Here is a 20,673-nt window from a genome sequence, read left to right as displayed (position 1 = left end):
CCCTTCTGCATGAGACAGAGCAAGGTAAGGAAGAACGTTACAGCCGTGCACCCCACAGCACTGCCTGCCCCGAGGAGCAGCCCAACCCCTGGGCACAGCACAGGGCTGCAGAGCTGCCAGTCCTGCCCAGCCTCCCTCCTGCTCATGCGGTCTCATTGGATAATTACAGAGGAAATCAAGGCAATTCCCAATTTTAGTGCCATTATAAAACAGACAGGGGGAATTTGTTACCTGGCAGCTGTTCGTATTTAAGGAAGAAACTGATAATTTACCACCGAGGCAATGAATGCAGCAGAGGCAGAGCATGCCAGAAAACACTGCTGCCTCCCCCCCCTCCACCCCATGCAGCTCCTCTGCAGTGGTTTTGAGTCTTCCTGCTTATTTCTCTGCACCAAAGTCCCATCAAGGAGCAGCACCTCAGGACTCTGCGCTGGAAAACTCACACAGCTTCAGCTCTGCTGTCCCTGCTGCAGCCCTTGATGTAGGGCAGCACTTTGGGCTTGTGCGTGCAACACAAAAGGAGCTGAGAAGAAGAAGGGCCCTAGTGCTTAACAAAGAGCCTCACACTGACGTGTGGTCAAAAGGGTTGGACTCATGTTTTAAGATGATGCAACACAATTGCTGCTGCTTCTCAGAGTAAAAAAGTCTGCATCCTTACCAAGTGCTGCTGGACATCTCACTAAGCAAACAGGAACAGCCTGATGGCGACACAGCTCGGTGGGATCCAGCAGGACTGAAACCAGCACAGCGGCCTTTGGGTGCCACAGGAACAGCCTTACACATCACAGCAGCCACCCACCCCTCCCCAGCTTTCCAGCTTTCTTGGAGCACATTCACACCAGAAAGTCTGACCAGCCATAATGGCATAATTATACCACGCAGCCAAACAAAAGGCTGGGAGATAAAGGAGGGCGTGCGTTGGCATGGAGGTAGTTTACACATCAATCAGATCATTACATCATCTTAAAAGAGAGGGAAGATCCACGGAGAGCCAAGGGGCAGCTGAGCATGGGGCACCCACATCAAGCTCTGGATGGGCTGCATAGGGACACCAAGCTCTTGCTGTCCATACAGAGGATCAACAGACAGCACCTGCTCTGAGCATCACTCCCATGACCCATCAACCAACACTGAGAGAGACAACAACGTGGAAGATCTCTGGCATCCTGCCTGCAAGGGTGTCAACTTCAACATTTCCCCCTTCTTTTATGGTTGCTTCCCTCTGTAAGCACAAAGCAGGTCTTATAAAAACATTTGTCCTGAGGAATGTTTGGAGATACAGCGCTCTGTGTGTGTGTTCTGTGTCTAAATGCAGCAGCACATCTCTGCAAGTCCTCATCACACGCAGCTCCTCTGTCATTGACTCTAATTGGAGGGGGGTTGGGGTGGTTTAGGAGCCAGGAAGGGCCAATGCATTCCAATGGGGAGACCAGGGTACAGATGAGCAGCACCGTTTCTGGACCACTGATCCCCAGGGAGGGCAGTGGGTGGGGGTGATCCTATAGGAACCAGTGCATTAGGACCTTCTCCCCCAAGGAGGAAAGGGTTATGTTATGACCGAGCTTTTGATGTCTGCAAGCTTCACGTGGTGCAAAACCCTCTGCTTTGATGTTGCTTTAAGCACAGCGAAACCCAACAGAAAATCTCAAGCCTGGCCACCCAGCTACAGGCACAAGGACCAAACCCTGATACACACACACACTGCTGCTGCAACAGAGGGAAAACATGACTGTGTGAGGCTCACCCCATAGCTGCTCCCACACCACAGCCTGCAGAGACCGACAGCTCTGGGTATCCCAACAGACCCCACACCAGCCCTGATGCAGACAGGTAAGCAGGATCCCTGCATCACTTCCCAATAGTGATGAAGCCCCTCTGTGCCCAGGACCCTCCCAGCCCCAACAGAAGGGTGTGAGCCCACAGAGGGACCCCCCCACCCACATCCTACCTTACGCAGCTCCTGGTCCATGGCTTCTCCCACCCATCCCAGCATCACCACAGCTCTGCCAACAGACTGAGCCCTGCTCCCAGGGCAGTGCTGCCAGTGGGGGCCAGGCTCCTCTCCATCCCCAACGCTTCTCCTCCCCTTCCACTTTTCCCTGCCTCCTCCCATGGGGAGTTTCCCAGCAGCTCAGTAATTAGCATCATCATCACTGATGCTAATAACAACACCACAGCTCCTGCCATCTAAAGCTCAAACAACTTCACAGCCATCATCACGCCTCTGTAAGCTCCTGGGGCTGGGCAATGGGAGCAGCAGTGCTCCATCCTATAGCAGGGGAGGAGGAGGTGAGCAGGACCAATAGACCTGTTCAGGGCCTGGGAGGTTTGTTCTGAGCTCATGTCTTGGTACAGCTGTGTCCCATACACCCAGATGGGCCATTGGGACACACAGCTAATGGAGAACTTGCTGTTAACCAATGGATTAAAGACATTCTTCAAGCATTCAACAAAATGAGGAATAGGAGGGGACTGCTGTCTGAACAGCCTGACCAAAGCCAGCTCTGTGGGAGGGAGAACAAGAGAAAGGGTCTGAGCTCGGTTCAGGCCTCTCTTTGCTCTTGGGTGGGGTTTGCTGCATTTCATTTCAAAAGGCACACGTGGAAACAGAGCTTTTCAACAAAGCCCACCCACACTCCATCCAACAGAGCAATGGGACAAAAGCCAAATGCAAGATGTTGACATGAAAGGTTCGGAGGTCTGGACCACACTACAAAGCCAGGCTGGCATCATGGAAACCAAACAGGATAAGTAACCCAGAGCACACTGCACAGCCACTATCCTGGCAGAAGAGCCCTTTCTGGAGGGCACTGTGTGTGTGGCAGGGCAGGGCCTGAGGCACAAGCTGTGTCCTGGTGGGGCTCTGCAAAGCTTTTGTAGGGTTGGGATGGGGACATGGCACTGAGAGTCCAGAACTTAAACACTCAAAGTGGGATAAACCCTCCAGCAGCAGTCTCAGCCCTGCAGCCTGGTCTTTGGGGCTGTGCACATACATGGACACAGTGTCCTTCCCTTCCTTATCCCCACACAGTTCTCCTGGATGTCCAAGGGCATTTCAGAAGCCTTCAGGAAAAGGGTTATGCACACCTCTGCCTTCCCCCTTTGGTACAGGAACCACCTGAGAACAAGCCCAAGCCAACACAACACATTGTTATTTTTAATGGGACACAGGCCACCAAGATGGGCATTCTCCAAAGCATAAGACAGACAGTTGCCCTTTTCCTCCAGCCAACTGCCAGTGCCTGATCTATTCTCTCCTGGAACAAAATGGGAATGTTTAGTGTCTGTGAGGAGGGAGATGCTGTTATCCCCTGCTGCTCTGCCTATCTCAAGTTCCCTCCCCTGCTGTCTGTCCACCAGGAATACTTGGAGGCTGAACTAAAAACACTTTTGGGGACTCAACCCACAAATCCAGAGCAAGCACAGAGAACTGAGGCACTGCAAAACCTGGGCACCTTGGTGAGACTTTCCCTGCCTCCTCCTCATTCACTAAAACACTGCAAGTACGGTGACACGGTGACAGCTTGCTGGTGCCTGGCAGCATCCCAGGGGCCCTTCCTCCACACAGAGCCCTATGTGCTCACACCACACACTTGAGGAACACTCTTTGCCTTACTCTTGCTGGAGCTCAGCTTTTGTTTGTTTTCTGGCTGTGTGTCCGAGTTAAAAATACAAGGCTATTTCTGGCAGAAGCAGGCTGGGTTTTTTCTGCCTTTGTATTCCCTCGGATGCCCCCGTGCTGCTGTCTCCTTTCTGGCTCAGATGAGCTTTGTTTTCCTTCCCAACCATCGTTGTTTGCTCCGGTGAGCAGCAGGAAATGCTTTTCCTATTAGACCATTTCCACCGACACTGTTGGGAATGAAACAGCAGCTCAGAGAAGCCTAAAAGAAGCAATTGGTGTAAAAATCCTGTCTCCAGTGGTCAGAAAACAGAACAGAAAACCAGGACTGTCTGTGGCTGCACAGATCAGGATGTGTCCTACCTGCAGCCCACAGCATGGGGACAAGGAACCACGTTCAAACATCCCCTGTCTACAGGCAGGTTTCATCCCAAGCTCTGAAGCTCAGACCATTTCTTACCTAAGATAAAAATATTGTATTGTGTTCTTTTCTTAAGAACCAAGGAAAAAACAGGTGCCTCTCTTCCGGCTTGGGTTGATTCCACTTGGATTCAATGGAGTGATTACGGATCTGTAGTGGTGCATTACAGCCTCAGTATAAAGCAGGAGACCAAACACTTTGGAGCTCCCATGGCACCAGCAAGTCTTTGCTGTTACAACACACCCCCAGCAGCAGTGAGCTGAGGGCTCAGGGCTTCTCACTAAGTCCAAACGTCTCTGAGTCCCCTGCCAGGATCCAGAACCATGTCACTGTTTGTGGGTGTGATTCCCAGCTCCAAAACTGAGAACAAAACCAACACAGCTGCAGGAAATCTCCCCAGTGCATTGCATTTGCCAGTGCCACAGCATGAGCATCAACACAACTAGAACACAGCAGCCCAACAAACAGCTCAGTTGTTCAGGCTAAAGACATCAGAAAAGGCACAATAAGAGCTTTCCAGGACTCAGATGCCCATCAGCTCCAGGGAACCAAACACAGCCTGAGTCAGAGCTGCTCACCACCAACCACAGGACTTGTCTCATGCCCATAACCCATAAATCATCAACATCATGGCCAGCTCCTGCCCTTTTGGAAGCACGCTTCCATCAACTTCTTTCTAGAGAGAAGCTCCTAGACAAGGATTTGCCATCATCTCACCCCAATCACTGACTAATTAAAGCATGCTGAGCACACTAAACACACCCATTGTAGGCTCTGCTTCCCATCTAACAGCTGCATCACCATCCCTACCCTAGCTTGGAGAGGAGGAAGGGATGACGATGTCCTAATAAGCTCCTAGATGAGTATTAAGGGAGAAAAACACTTCTTCCTACCGACTGTGGCACTTGCACTCGGACTTGACTGCTGTCCAGGGGTGATGTGCTCAGCCCCTGGGGCCTTCTCTCCAAACCCAGTTGGTGCTCCCGGTATTTCTTTGACCTCGCAGGTAAAGACAAGAGCTCTTTTCCTGAGATCTTCAGGTCTCCCACGTGATGGCTGTCCCCATTCTGCTCCTTGGGAAAGCAAGAAATAGTCATTGCACAAATTGCTGGTCTCAAGAACTGCTGCCCTAAGATTCTGAATGCAGGAGATGGACAGAAACAAGGAGTTAATGTACATTTAGACTGTGTGAGCTCCATAAGGAGGGCCAGCCCTACCCCAGCAGCTCAGCATGAATAGCTGGAGCCCCATTCAGCCCCTTCACCAAGCCCCATATTACAGCAGTGCATGGAGACCGCAGGGTGACATGACAACTGCAGCAGGTGGCTACAAGCAGCCCACTGCTTCCTCGCTGCTGTCCTCCTCTGCTCTCTTCAATGCCTGTGCACAAGTGCTCCCATAGCCACACAAAGCACAGATCATCACCTCTGTGTAACACACAGGGGAGTGGAGGTGACACATCACAGCTCACATTCTGGCTCTCATCCCCTCTCCTCACTTGGCTTCCCAGCTGCCACTTGCTGGCTTCCCCATCCTCACAGGGCATTTCTTCGAGGGATGAAGCTCCATCCCCTCTGAGTCAAAGCCTTGTGTTAATGGGCTGCCTATCACAACAACCTCATCACTGCTGTCATGCAGATGTGGTCCTGACAGAGATGAACCAGCAGTAATAAGTATTTAACACAGCTCCAAAAGCGCTTAATAAAAGACACCTAAACCTGCATTTCCACACTGCAAACCACCTTGTTGTCACTGATGGAGCACCAAGGAGACTCTCAGGCTGCCCTCACTCCTCACAGCTGGAAGGAGCTGGAGCACAGCTTGGGAGGTGACCCAAGGACCCATGGGGTGACATGGACACTGGAAGGACAGAGATCCCCAAAGGACCTGAGGTCACAGCACACCAGCGGGTCAGCAAAGGGTCCTGCAGCCAAAAGGAGTTTTCCACTCCTTACAGTAAAAACAGGAATAGTGAGAATGAGCAAGGAGAGTTTCGATTCTTTAGATGTTATCAATAGGACCCGACTGCAGCCTGGCTGGTGTCCACACCTTGAATAGCAGGCACTAAAGTGGCAGCACAGAAGCTGCTTTGCTGCCGTGGATAGAGGCTTCAAACCACTTCCTTCATGCCAAAAGGATAAATGACTCAATTACAGCATGTAAGCACCTTCGGGGTGAAAGCCAGCATGTGATAAAGAGATTTTTAGTCTGGAGAAAAGAGGAATAAACAAGGACTGATGGCTGGGAGCCGAAAGCAAAGATCAAAACAAGAAGCAGGGATGGCAATAGCAGGGCACACAGCAGCACTGTCACTGCCCATTGGGCTCTGGGGTCCTGTGCTCCAACCCACAGCTCCCATTTGCTCCCTCCCAGAACCCCTGAAGCCCACCCACCCCTCTGCCTTGAAGGATGCTCAGCTGTTACAGCATTAGCAGCAAACCACACATCAGCAAAACCAACCACTGGGTTGGGACACACAACTGAGCATCGCTCTGGCACTGCTGTCCTTGTGATGCTCTCCAACCTAAAGGCTGAGCACGGTGCCCACCCAGACTCCTCCCCATAGGGCAAGCTTGATGAAGCCCTATAGCAAATCAATAGCAAACCAACAGCAACCCTGGGCAGCCCCAACAACTCCATGCAGGATTTTCTGAGGGATGTAAATGAGCCCCATAGGTGGGAAGGCTCAGTGCCTGCAGCTGTCTGTATAAGCAGCCTTCACCCTGGGGAGAAAAAGAGAGCGCTGCTCTGCTCAGAGCTGACATTTCCAGCAGTGCACTGGAGCAGGAAAAGTCCTCAGAGCCCCTTTAAACAAAATCCTCTGCCTCCTGCAAAGCACATCTCCCACTTCTGACCTCTCCTTCCTCCCTGCACTGAGCAGAGCGCTCTGCTGGGTTAATAACATGCTGAGATGTGCCACCAGCCACTATAGGGGCCAAACTGCTCCACTTATCCTCTTTGATAGAGAACTTTTTAATAAATGAAGTTCAGAAAAGCCTTTTTCAGCTTTCAGTTGTGAAGTGCCTCTCCTCCAAGCTCTCTAGAAACCCCCTTGGTTTAATGGTTAACCCCACTGACACTCTCTAATTGTGTCCTTCTCTCAGTGAGCCACCATGGATTGCTACCCACACTCAGTCCCCAGGGCCAGGCAGGCTGCTTTGCTCACCTTTTCAGAAGGGAACTTCAGGAGGTCTAAGCTGTCCATGCTGTTTCTTTGGACTCTCTTGGGCCTGGCTCCTGCAAAACAACGCACACTCACATCAGGAGGTGTCACAGATTCAAAGCAGGGCAGCCCCTCAGCTCCTGCTGCTCTGAAGTTGGACAGATGGGATGCTGCAGCTGCACCGTCCTTGACATTCAAGTGTGTTTTCTCGCTGTTGTTATGAATCTGGTCAAAGTGTTCTCACAGCAAAGTCAGCAACAGCCAGAGCTGTACAAACCAGCAGCAACTGTGGGTCCCAGCTCTGCATCCCAGAGTTACAGCCCCCACCTCAAGTACAAGAAGTCAAGGGACTGGCATTGAGAAATCATAACAAAAACATAACGTGTGGGATCGTTGCCTTATCTTCATGTTTTTAGCTTAAAGAATGCGTCTAGGACTCAGCTCAGAGCCTCCCCCTGCAGTCACAAGGGCTAGAAAAGTAAGTGAAAGAGCAAACTTTCATGGGCCTAGCATCAAGAAGATGAAAACTTTGCCTTGACAAGTCATAGAACTCGAAAGCATTTGCGATGCATGATATTTCATATAGTTACCTTAATTGCAATACCCTAATGGTAACAGAGGGGCTTCAAACCAGACCTGTGTTTTTCAGACTCCCATTAGCTACAAGTCTCCCTCCAGCTGCCCTCCCTTCACCCCCAGCACAAAGTGAGCAGCACTGGGATGCTTTGAACACAGCTGGGAAAGCTTCTGCCCTTTCTGCCTTCTGCTTCATGTCCCCAGTCTTTGCTGAATGTTTGATTTAGGTGAGAGCCATATGATTCCCCACATCAGCAACAACACAGCAGGAAGAGAAACACTGGACTTGAGGTCCCATGACAACTCCCAAGCTTGGGGAGGGTCCCAAGGCCTGGAGGAGGGTGAGAAGTGCATGTGAGTTGAAAGCCATCCTCATGCAGAGCCCTGAGAACGGAAACCACTGAGCTGTGAGCAGTTCCTGCAACAGCAAATTCATCGAGTCCAAGGATTCCTTGGTTTCCCACCAATGTCTAAACAGCCCAACCTGCCCTCAGTAAAGAACACAAAACTACCTTGCCGTTTTTATTTCAGCCCTTGGCTTATGTTAACTAAGCTTCCACATCATTGCTAAAGCTGAGGTCCTCATCAGGATGCACAGCACCCCCTCCTCACCCATGGGCACCAACAGGATGGAGGGGTCTCCTCCCACATTGCCAGGAGAGCAAAGTAAGTTAAGTCAGATGGCACACGTAGGTTTGACAGCAATGCCCAAGGGTTGAGGTCGGCACCTGGAAGCCAGTGTGCGTCAGAGCAGCTTTAATGACTGCTTCTAGGAAAGCCCTGGAGAAGCAGCGTGTGCCTGATTAGATAAATGTGCCCATTCTAATGGCCTGAAGAGTTGTTAATTATACACCTCCATCCTCAGGTGCTTTGGTACAACTCATAGTAGCATTAAACTGCTGGCCAGCAACCATCAATCTCTGATCTGAGAAAACCTGCCTTCCCCCTTTGTTAACTAAATATACATAGTCAGACTGCCCCAGCAATCAGTGCACACAAAACAATTCATCTTTTCCAGTTATTTTGATGCTGATGTTCCTCTGCTACAGCACAGACCTTGCATCCAGCTGAGCCAAGAGAGTAACTACAAACCCAACTCCAAGCATCCCAACTCCAGAACAAAACACAACCAGCTACGAGGCCACAAGGGGCCCCAAACACACCCAGTTCCATTTTCCCTATCACTCCAGAGCCCATGCACGCCCACCTTCCAGCAAAGCAGAGAGAGTCCCATACTTACAAGCATACTGCAATAGAAGTGGTCCCATCAGCTGCTGTCCCCAGGCAGGATGGTTCCCCAGACAGCTCCAGGTTGCATGTGCTGCTCCAACCTCCTCCAAAGTCCCTGCTCCCAGCAGCACCCACAGCCCTACTGCCATACAGACATCCCCATCCTCCTCCCCAACACCAACCGACACTTGTGGACGCAGCAGACTGAGCAGCTGAAAACCCGTGTCTGTTCCTCTGTAAGCTTTTCTCTCTCCAGTATTTATTGGCATGTTTACCAAGCCAACTGCAGAGTAACTGAAAACCTCAGGGGCATTTCTTAAATGCTCTCTCTGTCTTTAAGGTTTGCTGAGGTCTCTAATAAGAGCGAGCTGAAACCTTCTTGTGAACATCAGCTGAGCACAGCTGCTGACTGCCTGCATTCATGGCTTGTTTTCCCTGCAGCTCCTCAGATGTTGTCCTTCTCAGCACTCAGGGGATGTTGTTGCTTTTTAAATTCTTATTTCCCCCTCCCAAAACTCACCCTTCCCCCCCCCAGCAGCCTCCTGTGATCTCAACAGTCCAGTGAGAAAGTTGGGATTCTTTTTGTACACTTATTTTCAGCTCTTGCAGATCAGTTCCTGGCGTGTTCAACGGTTTCCACATTCCTCTGTTTTAAACCCACCCGACCCCCCAACCTTGTTAGGAGCAATGAAGCCCAGGGGAAGCTGACTGGAAGAGAGCAAAAGGACGTAACTGAGACATCCTTGCGTCTCCTGGCTCCTTCATCCCTCATCTCACAGCTACTCCCTACTTTTCTAACCCAGTTTATTCACCTCCTGATACTTCTTTTTCACATCCACGCTCTGCAGAGATTCCCCAGCCTTGTGTTACCTGTGATGACACAGATGCAACATGCTTTATTCCCAATAATTTTTCAGAGCCAGAAGTTGGGTAGCGCACAGCCCGTGCTGTCTTTGTGCTGACAAAGCTGAACAGTGCAGGACAACTCTGCTTCTCAGGACTTCTAGGGCTTCACCAGCACATTAAGGGGAAAGATCACACCAGCCTCTTCTTCAAAAGCTTCTGATAGGGTCAGCACATCGCTCCATGGGGTTTCAGTCCCCACTGGGCAATGAGGCACTGGGAGGACCAGCTCACACAGCAAGAATTCTCTCATAGTACCTTGCCACCATGCAGAATGTAGCTACAGAGAACTCAAGTTAGTGTTTTATCATAGAACAGCCATGGATCAGCCCACGCAGAACTGCATTAGGGTAAAACTGGGCAGACAGAGGGGGCAGTTCTGTTCCTGCATGGACAGTCTCTGCATCCTGCTGGCAACTCTTGAGATCTCAGCATTGACAAGATCGAGCACAACATGTGTAGCAGCAGCTCAAGGAGCCCTGCCAGGAGCTCTCATCAAGTTGACATGTGCTTTGAGGACTCCTAAGCTCTTCCCCCTCCCCAGACTGGAGAGATCCATAGACAAAGCAAGCTTCCAAGCACAGAGCAACCGACAGTTCTATTTGCAGGCCTGGAACACACTGTCTCCCTCCGGGTGACTGTACCTGAATTAAAACTGACAGTCAGCTCCACAGAAGATGGCTGGGGAAAGGTTACATGGCCAGCGCTGCTCTGCTCCCCCCCCCTCCTCTGGCTGTCATGGCTGAGCAGTGCACACAGCAGGTCAGGGACGTGGCCCCATGGCAGCTCAGGGGCAGCAGTCACCCCACAGAGCACAAATCTTAGCATGAGCACTTGAAAAGGCCATTTCTCTCTACACTCAAATCAACTGTGATACCAACTTGTCTCCTAGACCAGACTGTTTGCCCTCCCACATTTGCACAGACCCCAGCGTTTCAGAATCCTTGGTTCTGTCAGACAGCTCCAAATATTGTTAAATCTGATTCAATTAGACCAGCCAAGCAGTCGGCTGGAGGGAAAGACAGCTCCGTAAACCACAACTGCAGAGATACAACGCAGCAATCTCAATGAGCACAGAGCATCTCAAATCTTACACTGCTGACACCTAATCAGGACATCTCCGTTGAGCTGGTGCTCCATTATTACAGCCAGTGCTCTCCGTAGAGGAAAGAAGAAGATAAAAACCACAGCAGCAAGGGAAAAAAAATCAAAAAGCATCCAGCAGAACAGGCATCTCATTTAGGGCTTTAATTAGTCTTCAAATACATAATGGGTTCTGGTACTATAAATCCACTTGACCTCTATTAGTGCCAGCACTTGGCGTGATAAATGCTGGTATTTGTTTTCCCTGTTGATGTTAGTGGGATAGAACAATGCTTTCCTCTAAATAGAGAAAGCAAATAGTATCAGTTATTTACGATGACTGGGCCATAAAATGCTGGCACTTGTGTGTGTGGAGGAGGAGAATCTGCTCATCCACCCACCTCCTGAATTGGAAAGGACCAACATTTCTGGCCTCTTCTATGGCTGAAGACATGGTGAGATGGCTAAAACAATCCTTCTCTCCCTACTGACTAGGTGAGGGCTCTGATTGACAACAGCCATGAACACGTATGGCTTGTAAGAGAAAGGACATGAAAAGCCAACCCACAGCTAAGGGCCAGGGAGAGCAGCAGGAAGGTCACAGCACATTGTCACATCAGACTTCCTCAGAAATGCTTTGGACCCACACGAGGTCCTGTATTCTCAGCCCTCAGTAGCAAAGCTGGAAGCCAAAGGACAGAAACAAAACCTCTTCTGCTGGGAAGACTGGGCTCCGGTGTTTGCTCTGCAGTGCTGTGTTCATTGGCGCTCAGACCAGCACACAGCTGAGCAAATATCAACCCTCCACACAAGATCCTGAGCACAACAAAAACCTTCTCCAGAATAACAGTTTTACAGTGGCTTCTTCCCCCCCCAAAAAAAAAGGGAAACTCTTTCATCATAAAAATGCATATGTACACACAATAGACACTAACAAGAAGTTACTTTGGAATCAGGATGCTGACCTGCCTGATTTGGCTGAAGGCATTTTACATACGTGGCACCCAAACCTTACAGCCTCCATCTGTATGGCAGCAGCACTGCACATCTACGTGGCACCCAGGAGCTCCATGGAGTGCAGTCAGGGTGAGCATTGTAGGCTCTGAGGGTAAGGTCATCCTACATCTCACAGCCTTACAAATTCTGATTGCTGTCATATTGATCACATCCTCAAGTCCAGTTCCCCCCTCACACCCATCCTCAGTGGGTGTTTATTCTCTGAGTGAGGCTGGAACGTGGCTTTCCACAAAGGAAGCATTGGCAGTTCAGTCCAAATAATGAAGTGTCTCTGCCTTTACATGCAGGATACAGGATACACAGTGCACCTAATGATGTCAAATACAAGCCTTGGAGCTTGTGGGAAGCTTGGAGCTGTGACAGAGGGGGCCTTGTGTAACCATAGCCTCCCCTCCAGGCAAGGCTTCATAGATTAAGCATTGTGAGGACAGGAGGATTATCTGGGAGATAAACTGAACCCAGTAGAGCAGGATGGGAGGAGGCATGTAACCTTGGGGCCAATTCAAGACCAGCCAGGATAGGCTTGGCAAGAACACCTGGTGTTCTTCTATGAACAAGACCTTCTCTGCCAGTATGTAGCAGAGCGTCAAAACCACTGATGTTCAGTTACCAGCTCACATTGAACAAGCAGAGATCAGAAAGGAGCCTAGACTGAGCTAGAAAGTGACATACAGCAATTAACAGAGGCAACACCTCCAGCAGCCAAACAAGCCCAATTACAGCAGTTGTGTCCTACAGGGCAAGAGAAAGAATGATATACACTGGAGTCATGCAGTGATCAAAGGCCACAAAATCCTACAGAAAAAGAGGCCACATCCTTCATCCTTCCCTCCTGTTTGCTCTCGTGCATCAGCTACCAGCTTGCAGTGCTTTCTATCTACTGGGATGCATTTGGCCACACAGGAATTTACATTTGTGAGCTCTGGTTGTCTCCCGTAAGCTCCCAAGTCTCTGTGCTATGCAAAGCTCTGCAGCCTGAGGGGCCAGAGGCTCTGGCCTTGCCCTGTGAAGTGGTAAAGCAAACCACAGTCAAGCACACAAAGACCTTTAAAGATAAGAAGTAATTTTAGTTGGGTGAAGAAGAACTTGCTTGCTGTGCTACAAGTAGAACCAAGCAGGGGTACCTTGATCCTAAGGGTAACAGTGCACTGTTAGACACAGTTCTCATCACCACAGCTATTTCCTATGTGTTGGCTACCAAAGAAAACTGCCTGGGGCACCGTGCTGCTGGAAGCAGAAACAGCAGGGCTGGAACAGCAGCCAGAGGGAACATCAGGCTCCCAGCTCCCATTGGGGCTGCAGAGAGGAGCAGACCGCTTCCATGAAGTCACTCTCTCACAAGAGGTCCCTTGATTTAACAGACTGCTTTGCCAAAGGCCACGTTGTACCTCTTCTGCCAAAGGATTCCAGCACAGGCTCCTTCCGTGCTCCTCCTTCCCTGCCTCCCCTGGCACCAAGATGAAACAAGCACCTGAGTTCCATTAGCACAACATCCTTTCCTCCAGGCCTGAAGCATTTCCTCTGCTCTGAGCTGAGAAGTCTGAGCACTGAACTTAACACCAAAGCTGCACTTAACACTGACAGTGGGAAGGAGGCTCACGTACAAAGCAAATTTAGAGGACTAAACGCTACCCAAACTTTGGGAAGAATATATTTTTTTAAACCCCATAAAACTAATGCTGGGATGGTCTGAGTCGAGTGCTGAATAACTTGATTCAGTGCCAAGTGACTCAGAGGTTCATCACCCCCATCAGTGCTGCTGGAGTGATTTAGCAGCTGTAACAGCAGAGGTTACTCAGAGAAATTAGAAAAGACTCATCACAAGACATCTGAAGGATCATTATCCTTTAGTCTCCATCCAAGAGCCCCGTTCCCTGTTCAGGCAACACTCTCCTGCTGTCACTTCTCCCTTAAACATCCCCCTTAAGGACCACTGCAGCACTGAGAACCCTCTGGACACCTTCCTGCAGCTGCCTTGGTGGGAGTGAGCATCCACACCCTGGAGCAGAAAAAGCACAAACCTGAACTCACTAAGGCTCCACAGAGCAGCCAGTTGCCTGAGCATAGAAAAACACCATCCAGGCCACCCTGCATTCTGCCTCTGAGGACCAAACCTGACTGTCCCCCAGCACAGTGTCTGACAGCAGGGCCAAGCAAGACACATAGAAGGAAGGCTGTGGTGCAGCATCCCAGCCTGAGGCACAGGAGAGCAGCATTGCCTCCTTGCTGCTCTGCATCAGCACAAGGCTGGGCTGACCAACCCATCTCAGCAGCCCTAAATGCTTGTTAGATCCTTCAAAGATATTTAAAGCAAGCAAACAAATAAACAGGACTAGGAAAACATACAAGCAGATTTTTTTTTTCTTATCCCCAATTTATTTGAGGGTTCAAAGATTCCTGTGAAGAAGCTCAAAATTGCACTGAGGATTAAAAGATCCACATTCAAAGCCACACAGATCTGGTCACTCTCCAAGCAGGAGATGGTTTGTGCCTGCCTAAGCTGCTCATCTACATACGACCTGAAGCTCATCAGACAGGGACAAGCAGAGCCCAGCACAGAGGATCCTGAAACTCAAGTGCAACCCAGCAGAGCAGCCTTGTGTCCATCCTTCCTTTCAGCAGAGAATGTGCAGAGTAGAAGCCTGGCTCACAGCTGGGCTCTTCCCTGCACTCAGAGCTCACCAAGCACAGCTGGACAGCAGCAGTTACATACTGCAAACAGCACAGAAACCATGCCAGGAACTCTGAAAGCAGCTACATGCCAACACCTCCTGGAACACCCTCATCCTCCCACCCACACCAGCTGCCAGCAGAGGTGTTGCTCAGTGTCTCCTAGCACTGCTGCTGCCATCAGATGACAGCTGATGCTGATACACTGCTGAGCACAGAGGAGAAATGGTCCAGAGTTGGTTTTCTCTTTGGAGCAGCACTGAGAACACTCCTGCACTCACTGCCTGGCCAGGGCTGCTCTCACCTCTTCTGCAACAGCAAGTCCCTTCCCTACAGCCAGCAGGCGTCAGCATCCAGAGCAGGGAGCTGCCAAGGAACGCTGCCAGGTCATGCTCAGTGCAATGCACACAGGGGATATGAGCTAACCCTGGTGGCACTGCCAGCAGGATGCTCAAGGAAGGGTTGGGTGGAGAGCTCCTGGTTCACCAGGCACAGCTCATGCCCTGCAGGGCAGCAGTGTATGGGGCAGAGAAGGCAGCCAACTGCACAGGGCACCTCCCAGCAGCAGGCAGCACATCTCGCTCTTCACACTGACCGTGACCTCTACAACACAAATCCCTCACAGACACAGTAAGTTCCCTTCTCTGCAACAACAAAGTCCTATCAGGAGTCAATTCTTTACTTGCAGCATGTGAAAGAGAGCAAGAGCACTTCTCATGGCCACATATTTGGCATTTGCAGACTCAGACAACCCCTGTTTGTTTGCCTCGTGTTTTAGCTACTCCACAGCTCCTCTCCGTTTGTTGCTTTAAGCTCTTTGTGTTTGCATTTCTTCACAAGGTCGATGCTTTCACAAGACTTTTGTAGCCCTGTCCCACTTCCCTGGCCTCCAGCTTTGTCTTCCTACATCCAATTGCACTCAGAACATTAATTAAATCACAAAGAGCTCAGCAAGAGGAGCCAAAAGAGCAGAGGAAAACACTAAACATTCCTTCCCCCCCCTTCCCCTTTAGCCATGACCCCAGTGAAGAACAGACCCAAGGCTTGGAAGCAAGCAACTCATGATGGACACAGCACCCCAATGGTTTGGCTCAGGGCTTCTCAGCTGCACAGATTTCCCCATAACTGAGATTTGCTACAAAACTTTATTCTACCTGTTTGATGAAATTTGTGCACTTCACAGCGTGCCCGTCCTACCCAACCAACATAACATCCTTATGAATATGCAGCCATGTTATGTCCTTAAGCTGTGAAAATAAGGTGAAGGGAAAAAACCAAAAGCAGGCTCTCCTCACCACAACATCCAAAGGCAGAGACTGCTCAGAAGCCAACCTGAAGCTCATGTATCTTACTTGGGCTGGAGCACACAGCTTTCCCCACCTCTGACTCCAGCCTTGCTCTGCTGGAGGATGGCAGAGCACAATGGCTTCTTTACTCCCAGTTTTATTTCTCAGGAAAAGCTTTAGCAGCAGCCTAGCAGCTACATCTTCAAGATCAATACACAAAGCAAAAGCTTGCGGGCAGCATCCCATCACCTTCCCTGAGCCAGCTCTCCCACCAGGAAAAAGAACACAACATCTCAGAGAGCATCTGCACTAACAAGGTCATATTTAATCAGCCTGCACCTCCCAGGGAGTCACTTCGTTTGTCTGAATTAATAAACCACAGTTACAGAGCAACCAGCTTCCATGCCAGGCACCTCCAGACACCTACGGTGGCAGCTGCAGGATGGACAGAGGGTCCCCAAGCTGGGGACATGTCAGACTGACAGTGAGGACTCATCCACACTGGGCAGCAGGGGCAGGATTGCCCAGAGCAGTGAATAGAGGCCATTTTTGTGCCATCACAAAGTCCTGTAGCTTCCAGCTTCAGCATCCCTGCAGGTGGGAGCAGCACCCAGCGCTCACAACCTGCCTTCAGCTCCTGCTGTAGTCTGATTCCTTGGGTGCTAATCAGGATGACAGCAGCCAAAAATCCCTGCCAGTCACCTTTTGAAAGCTTGTTCTATCAGTCACATCAGCTAAAAGGGCTCTGCAGAGCTCTACAAGAGACAAAAGCTGGTTTGCTGCTTGGCATGTGGAAGTTCATTCCCAATGCAGATTAATTCCATTAACTCACTCTGCACAGTTCAGGGTGGATCCTTCCCTGTCCTCACAGCTTATGGCAAGCACAGAGCAGGAGTGGGGAATAAGATGCTGCCCATGGGCCCTGGTCAGAGCAAGGATTTCACACCATCCATATGCAATAATGAACGATACTGCTGTGAAACAACATGCTCTTCAGTCTCTTCTTCCTGCAAACATACTGCAGTCTCTTTTCTGGTATTCATATTTCCCTTTATGTCACACACTTGCACACATCCCCAGCTCCCCATGCACCATCCCACACCTCACATGGCCCAGGTGCTCACCTTGTGCCTCGTAGCCAGAGTAAGGATGAGCCACATCCTCATCACCGGGGCCCAAGCCGAGGGCTGCCCTGAGCTGGGCCATGTTCAGCTGTGCTGTCAGCTCTCCGGTCCGATCCCCAATCTGTAGGTGAAGCCAACAAGGCAATGGTTAAAAGGCATCATGCTGTAAGCCAGTAGCCTCTAGCAGAGTGCAGCCAGGCTCATACCACAGCAAACACACAGAGGATGCATCCTGGGGCACCATCCCAGGCCACTTTTCCACCCCAAACACTCAGGGTCTGGATGTCCACTGAGATGTTACAGAACTCCTCCAACTCAGAGCCTTGTGGATGTGAATCCAGGAGGGACTCAACCCACACAGAGCTCCAGGACATGGATGGCTCCACATGCTCATGCCCTTCTGAAGTGAATGGGCATGTTTCACCTGCTTGGATGGATGGCAGAGGATGGGGAGGAAGGAAAACAGAGACTGGCTTAGTACTAAAAATGAGACAGTTCAGATTGCCATCTCTTAACAGCACGAAGGAGCTGAAGTTGAATATTCAGGAATAGATCTTTCCAGTGGCTCGTGCTACTTAATACAGAGACACACAGGACAAGCAGCTGAGCGCACCTCAAAGGTTAACAAGGCATGAAAATGACTGCACTGCGTATCACCAGCCAACACAGAGAGGTCACTCAGCTGCTAATCTTTAGAGGAACAGCCGCCTCTATTACAGACAGCCCTTGGCCTCCTCCTTGAAGAAGCCTGAGTCCCCATTAAATGCCTTGCAACAGCTCTTTTGTGGTCCTCTGAGATAGACCACAGCGTGAATCGTCCTAGAACAGAACCATAAATCCCCACGTTATTTATGACAAAGCCCTGAGCACCAGTAAAGGGAGGCAGATCAAACAGCTTATCATCAGGCATAAATCCCCTGCCAATTACAAGAGATTTGCTCTTGACATCATCTCCAGAGAAATTACCACGTCCTGGTTGGGTCACACAGTCCTTGATGCTCTATTAAGTACTTCCCTGATTTCCACTCACTCCAAATTCTCTCCAGGGCCCCATCACTGTCAGTATAACTGTCAGGGCAGCTGTCTCACATGCCATAGCAGAGGCTCTCTGCCCTCACCTTGGCTGTCTTTGCTCCCCCATCACACACAGGTGTGAGCAAGGCACTGCTGAGCAGCACCTGAGAGCTGGGGCAGCTTCTCATCTTCCTCTCCAGCTGCTTAAGAAGGAATTCTGCACAACCTCAGATCTCCTCGCAGCAGCTTCCCATGTGGTTATTCAGCACAGACCTCCTCTGGATTCAAATGTCACCATCAGATGTATGTCAGGGCAGGAGGGGGGAAACGGTGATGAGAAATGAGTTTTAAGTATTAGCAGGCAGAAGTTTAACCTGCCTTTTCCTATGGGCAAAGCGCTGATGCTCACCACACAACAGCACAAGCAGCTAACTCAGTTCCCAAGGCAAAATTAATCAGCTTTACAAGAGCATCACTTGCTGCTAGAAGCTAATGCAGGCCCTCCCTGTAAACAGACATGGCCTCTGCCCTACTCCATAATTAAAGATGTGAGGGGGGTTATTGCCACCTGCCATACAGCCATCACATCAGGATGAGAGCAGCACCATCAGCCCTCCTGCTCTCCCTCCCACCACCCCCTGCAAGACACACAACCTCCCCCCCTCGCTGCACCCCCACTGCCTGTCCTGGCAGGCTGGAGTTGGAAGAGCTCATTTGTCCTAAGATGTTCAGGGCCAAAGAACATTATTTCTCCTGCAGGTCTGATAAGTATAATTAAGTGCTTCATTAGGTTGGTACGTCAGCCCTACCCCACCATTCAACCAGTCTCATAGACAGGAGTGCACACAGAGCACTTACATACAGCAATTTCAATTAGTGCTCCAAAAGGTCAATTTTTTTCATCTGGGGAAAACTAAAGAGGCCACAGCTGACTTCCACATAACACACTGGAAAGCAAACAATGCCTTCTTGTACAGAAAGGCTTCAGCAAACGCCTTCTGTTCTTGTACCAGGAAAGCTGTAGCTCAAGTTCACCACGCAAAGCTGGAACCCCTCACCTGCTGCAGCCTCTGGGAGGATGCTGGCATTGCTAAGCCTGGTAGCAACTCACATGGAAAGAAGACCTAATCTGCAACCACAAAGTGCCTGGCAGTCAGGATCTCACAGCTTGCTGCTTAGGAGAGAGGGGCCCCACCAGCAGGCTGGGTGTACAGCATCCTTGCCAGCAGGTTGGAGAGCTGCTGCCCTGGTCCTTCCTCCCCCAGGAGGATCAGATGAGAGCAAGGTGCAGCAGCTGTACCAGCACTAACAATACAGAAGCCTGGGAGCCTCCCACAACAAGGATATTTTCCAACCGAGCCCTGCAGGACAGCACTGAAGCAGTAGATAGGCAGGTAATTTGCAGAGCAGCTGTAGCTAGAGAAGAACTACCCCCAAAATCAGTTTAGATAGAAAAAGGTGTCTCCCTCTCACCAGGAAGGGCTGGTTCCCTCTGAGCTGAGCTACCTTCTCTTACCTCTTGGGAGATTTCAAGATGCTTCCTTGCAAAGTGCAAAGCTTGTTCATGGCTTCCCAAGGAGACGTAGGCATTTCCGAGACTCCAGCAGGCCCTTCCCTCTCCCACCCTGCAAGACAGGAAGCTGTTGACCACGGAAATCCTGGGCAGAGCCCGGCCCAGCACAGCAGCCCTTTCACAGCCTCCTCAGGGGCACCTTGAGCCAGCTCTGCTTTCACCCACAGAATATCCCGAGAAAATGAAATGCACTGTGCACCTTAATCCCTTACACTAAAGGCAGCAAGGTCAGGGGATGAGCAATAGTTTCAGAAATGGGGCCGTACCCACAGCAGCCAAAAGGTAGGTGGTGTGGCAAGGACCCAGAACAGTTTGATGTCACATGCAAGCATCAATCAGAGCAGAAGTGAGAGCTCCCATATGCTCTGCATGGATTCCTCTCTAGGGATACACAAGGCATCAAGAGGACAGCTATCACCCAACAAGGGGAAAACACTGCAGGGATGCAACGTCCCCCTGCTGGATACCAGCATGTCACCGGGCAGCCCTCACCCAGCACACAGGTGCCTGTTTCCAGCACCTGCTTGCACCAGCGTGCACATCCCAACTGCTCAGCACAGCCTGCTCAGCTCTGCCAACGTGCAGATGTGGGGGGTGAAGGGATAAAAAAAGCACATGGGGGCGCGGGGGGAGGTTCAGCGTGACTGCAACTCCCTCCTCAGAGGTTGGGGCGGGTTGATCAGCATTTAAACATTTCTCTTGTCACCCAGTTCAATGCCTTCTGCTCACGGGGCGTGTTCCCAGAAATGCAGGAGCCCACAGGCTGCACCCCCACAGCATGATTCACCCTTGGGTGGGATTAGATCTTCCCCGAGTAGATATTGCCCTGACAGTACCACAGTGCTGCCATTCGTGTGTCTCTGCTCCATCTAGTGGAGGATACCCAGCTTCCCAGCGCTGCTGGAAGTGATGCTGAACAAGGCACAGCCATAAGGACCCGATCTCTGGGTTTTAGTGGGGTAGTAAAGGTCCTCATTCACATCACTCTTTCTCC

The 20,673-nt window shown here is 50.6% G+C and overlaps 1 protein-coding gene across 4 annotated transcripts in view; it reads right to left on the bottom strand.

Annotated features, from left to right (window-relative positions):
• The window catches only part of GPSM1 (G protein signaling modulator 1), a 49,850-nt gene that overhangs the window by 10,374 nt on the left and 18,803 nt on the right, over positions 1-20,673 (bottom strand). For 2 of the 4 annotated variants that reach the window (XM_015878879.3, XM_015878878.3), the window contains exons 8-11: positions 19,623-19,731; positions 17,093-17,213; positions 7,207-7,277; positions 4,934-5,113 (exon numbers count right to left, since the gene is read on the bottom strand). In XM_015878879.3, coding sequence (XP_015734365.2) covers positions 4,934-5,113; positions 7,207-7,277; positions 17,093-17,213; positions 19,623-19,731 — 481 coding nt within the window. The remainder of the gene's footprint in view (positions 1-4,933; positions 5,114-7,206; positions 7,278-17,092; positions 17,214-19,622; positions 19,732-20,673) is intronic. The other 2 variants (XM_015878882.3, XM_015878883.3) reach the window with 1 other exon arrangement.

This window comes from Coturnix japonica, chromosome 21 (genome assembly GCF_054131305.1).
Source record: "Coturnix japonica strain WE chromosome 21, WE-NBRP24, whole genome shotgun sequence".
In the NCBI taxonomy this organism is placed as follows: Eukaryota; Metazoa; Chordata; class Aves; order Galliformes; family Phasianidae; genus Coturnix; species Coturnix japonica.
The sequence above is the reverse complement of the archived record's forward strand: the minus strand, read 5'-3'. Positions and strand labels throughout refer to the sequence as shown.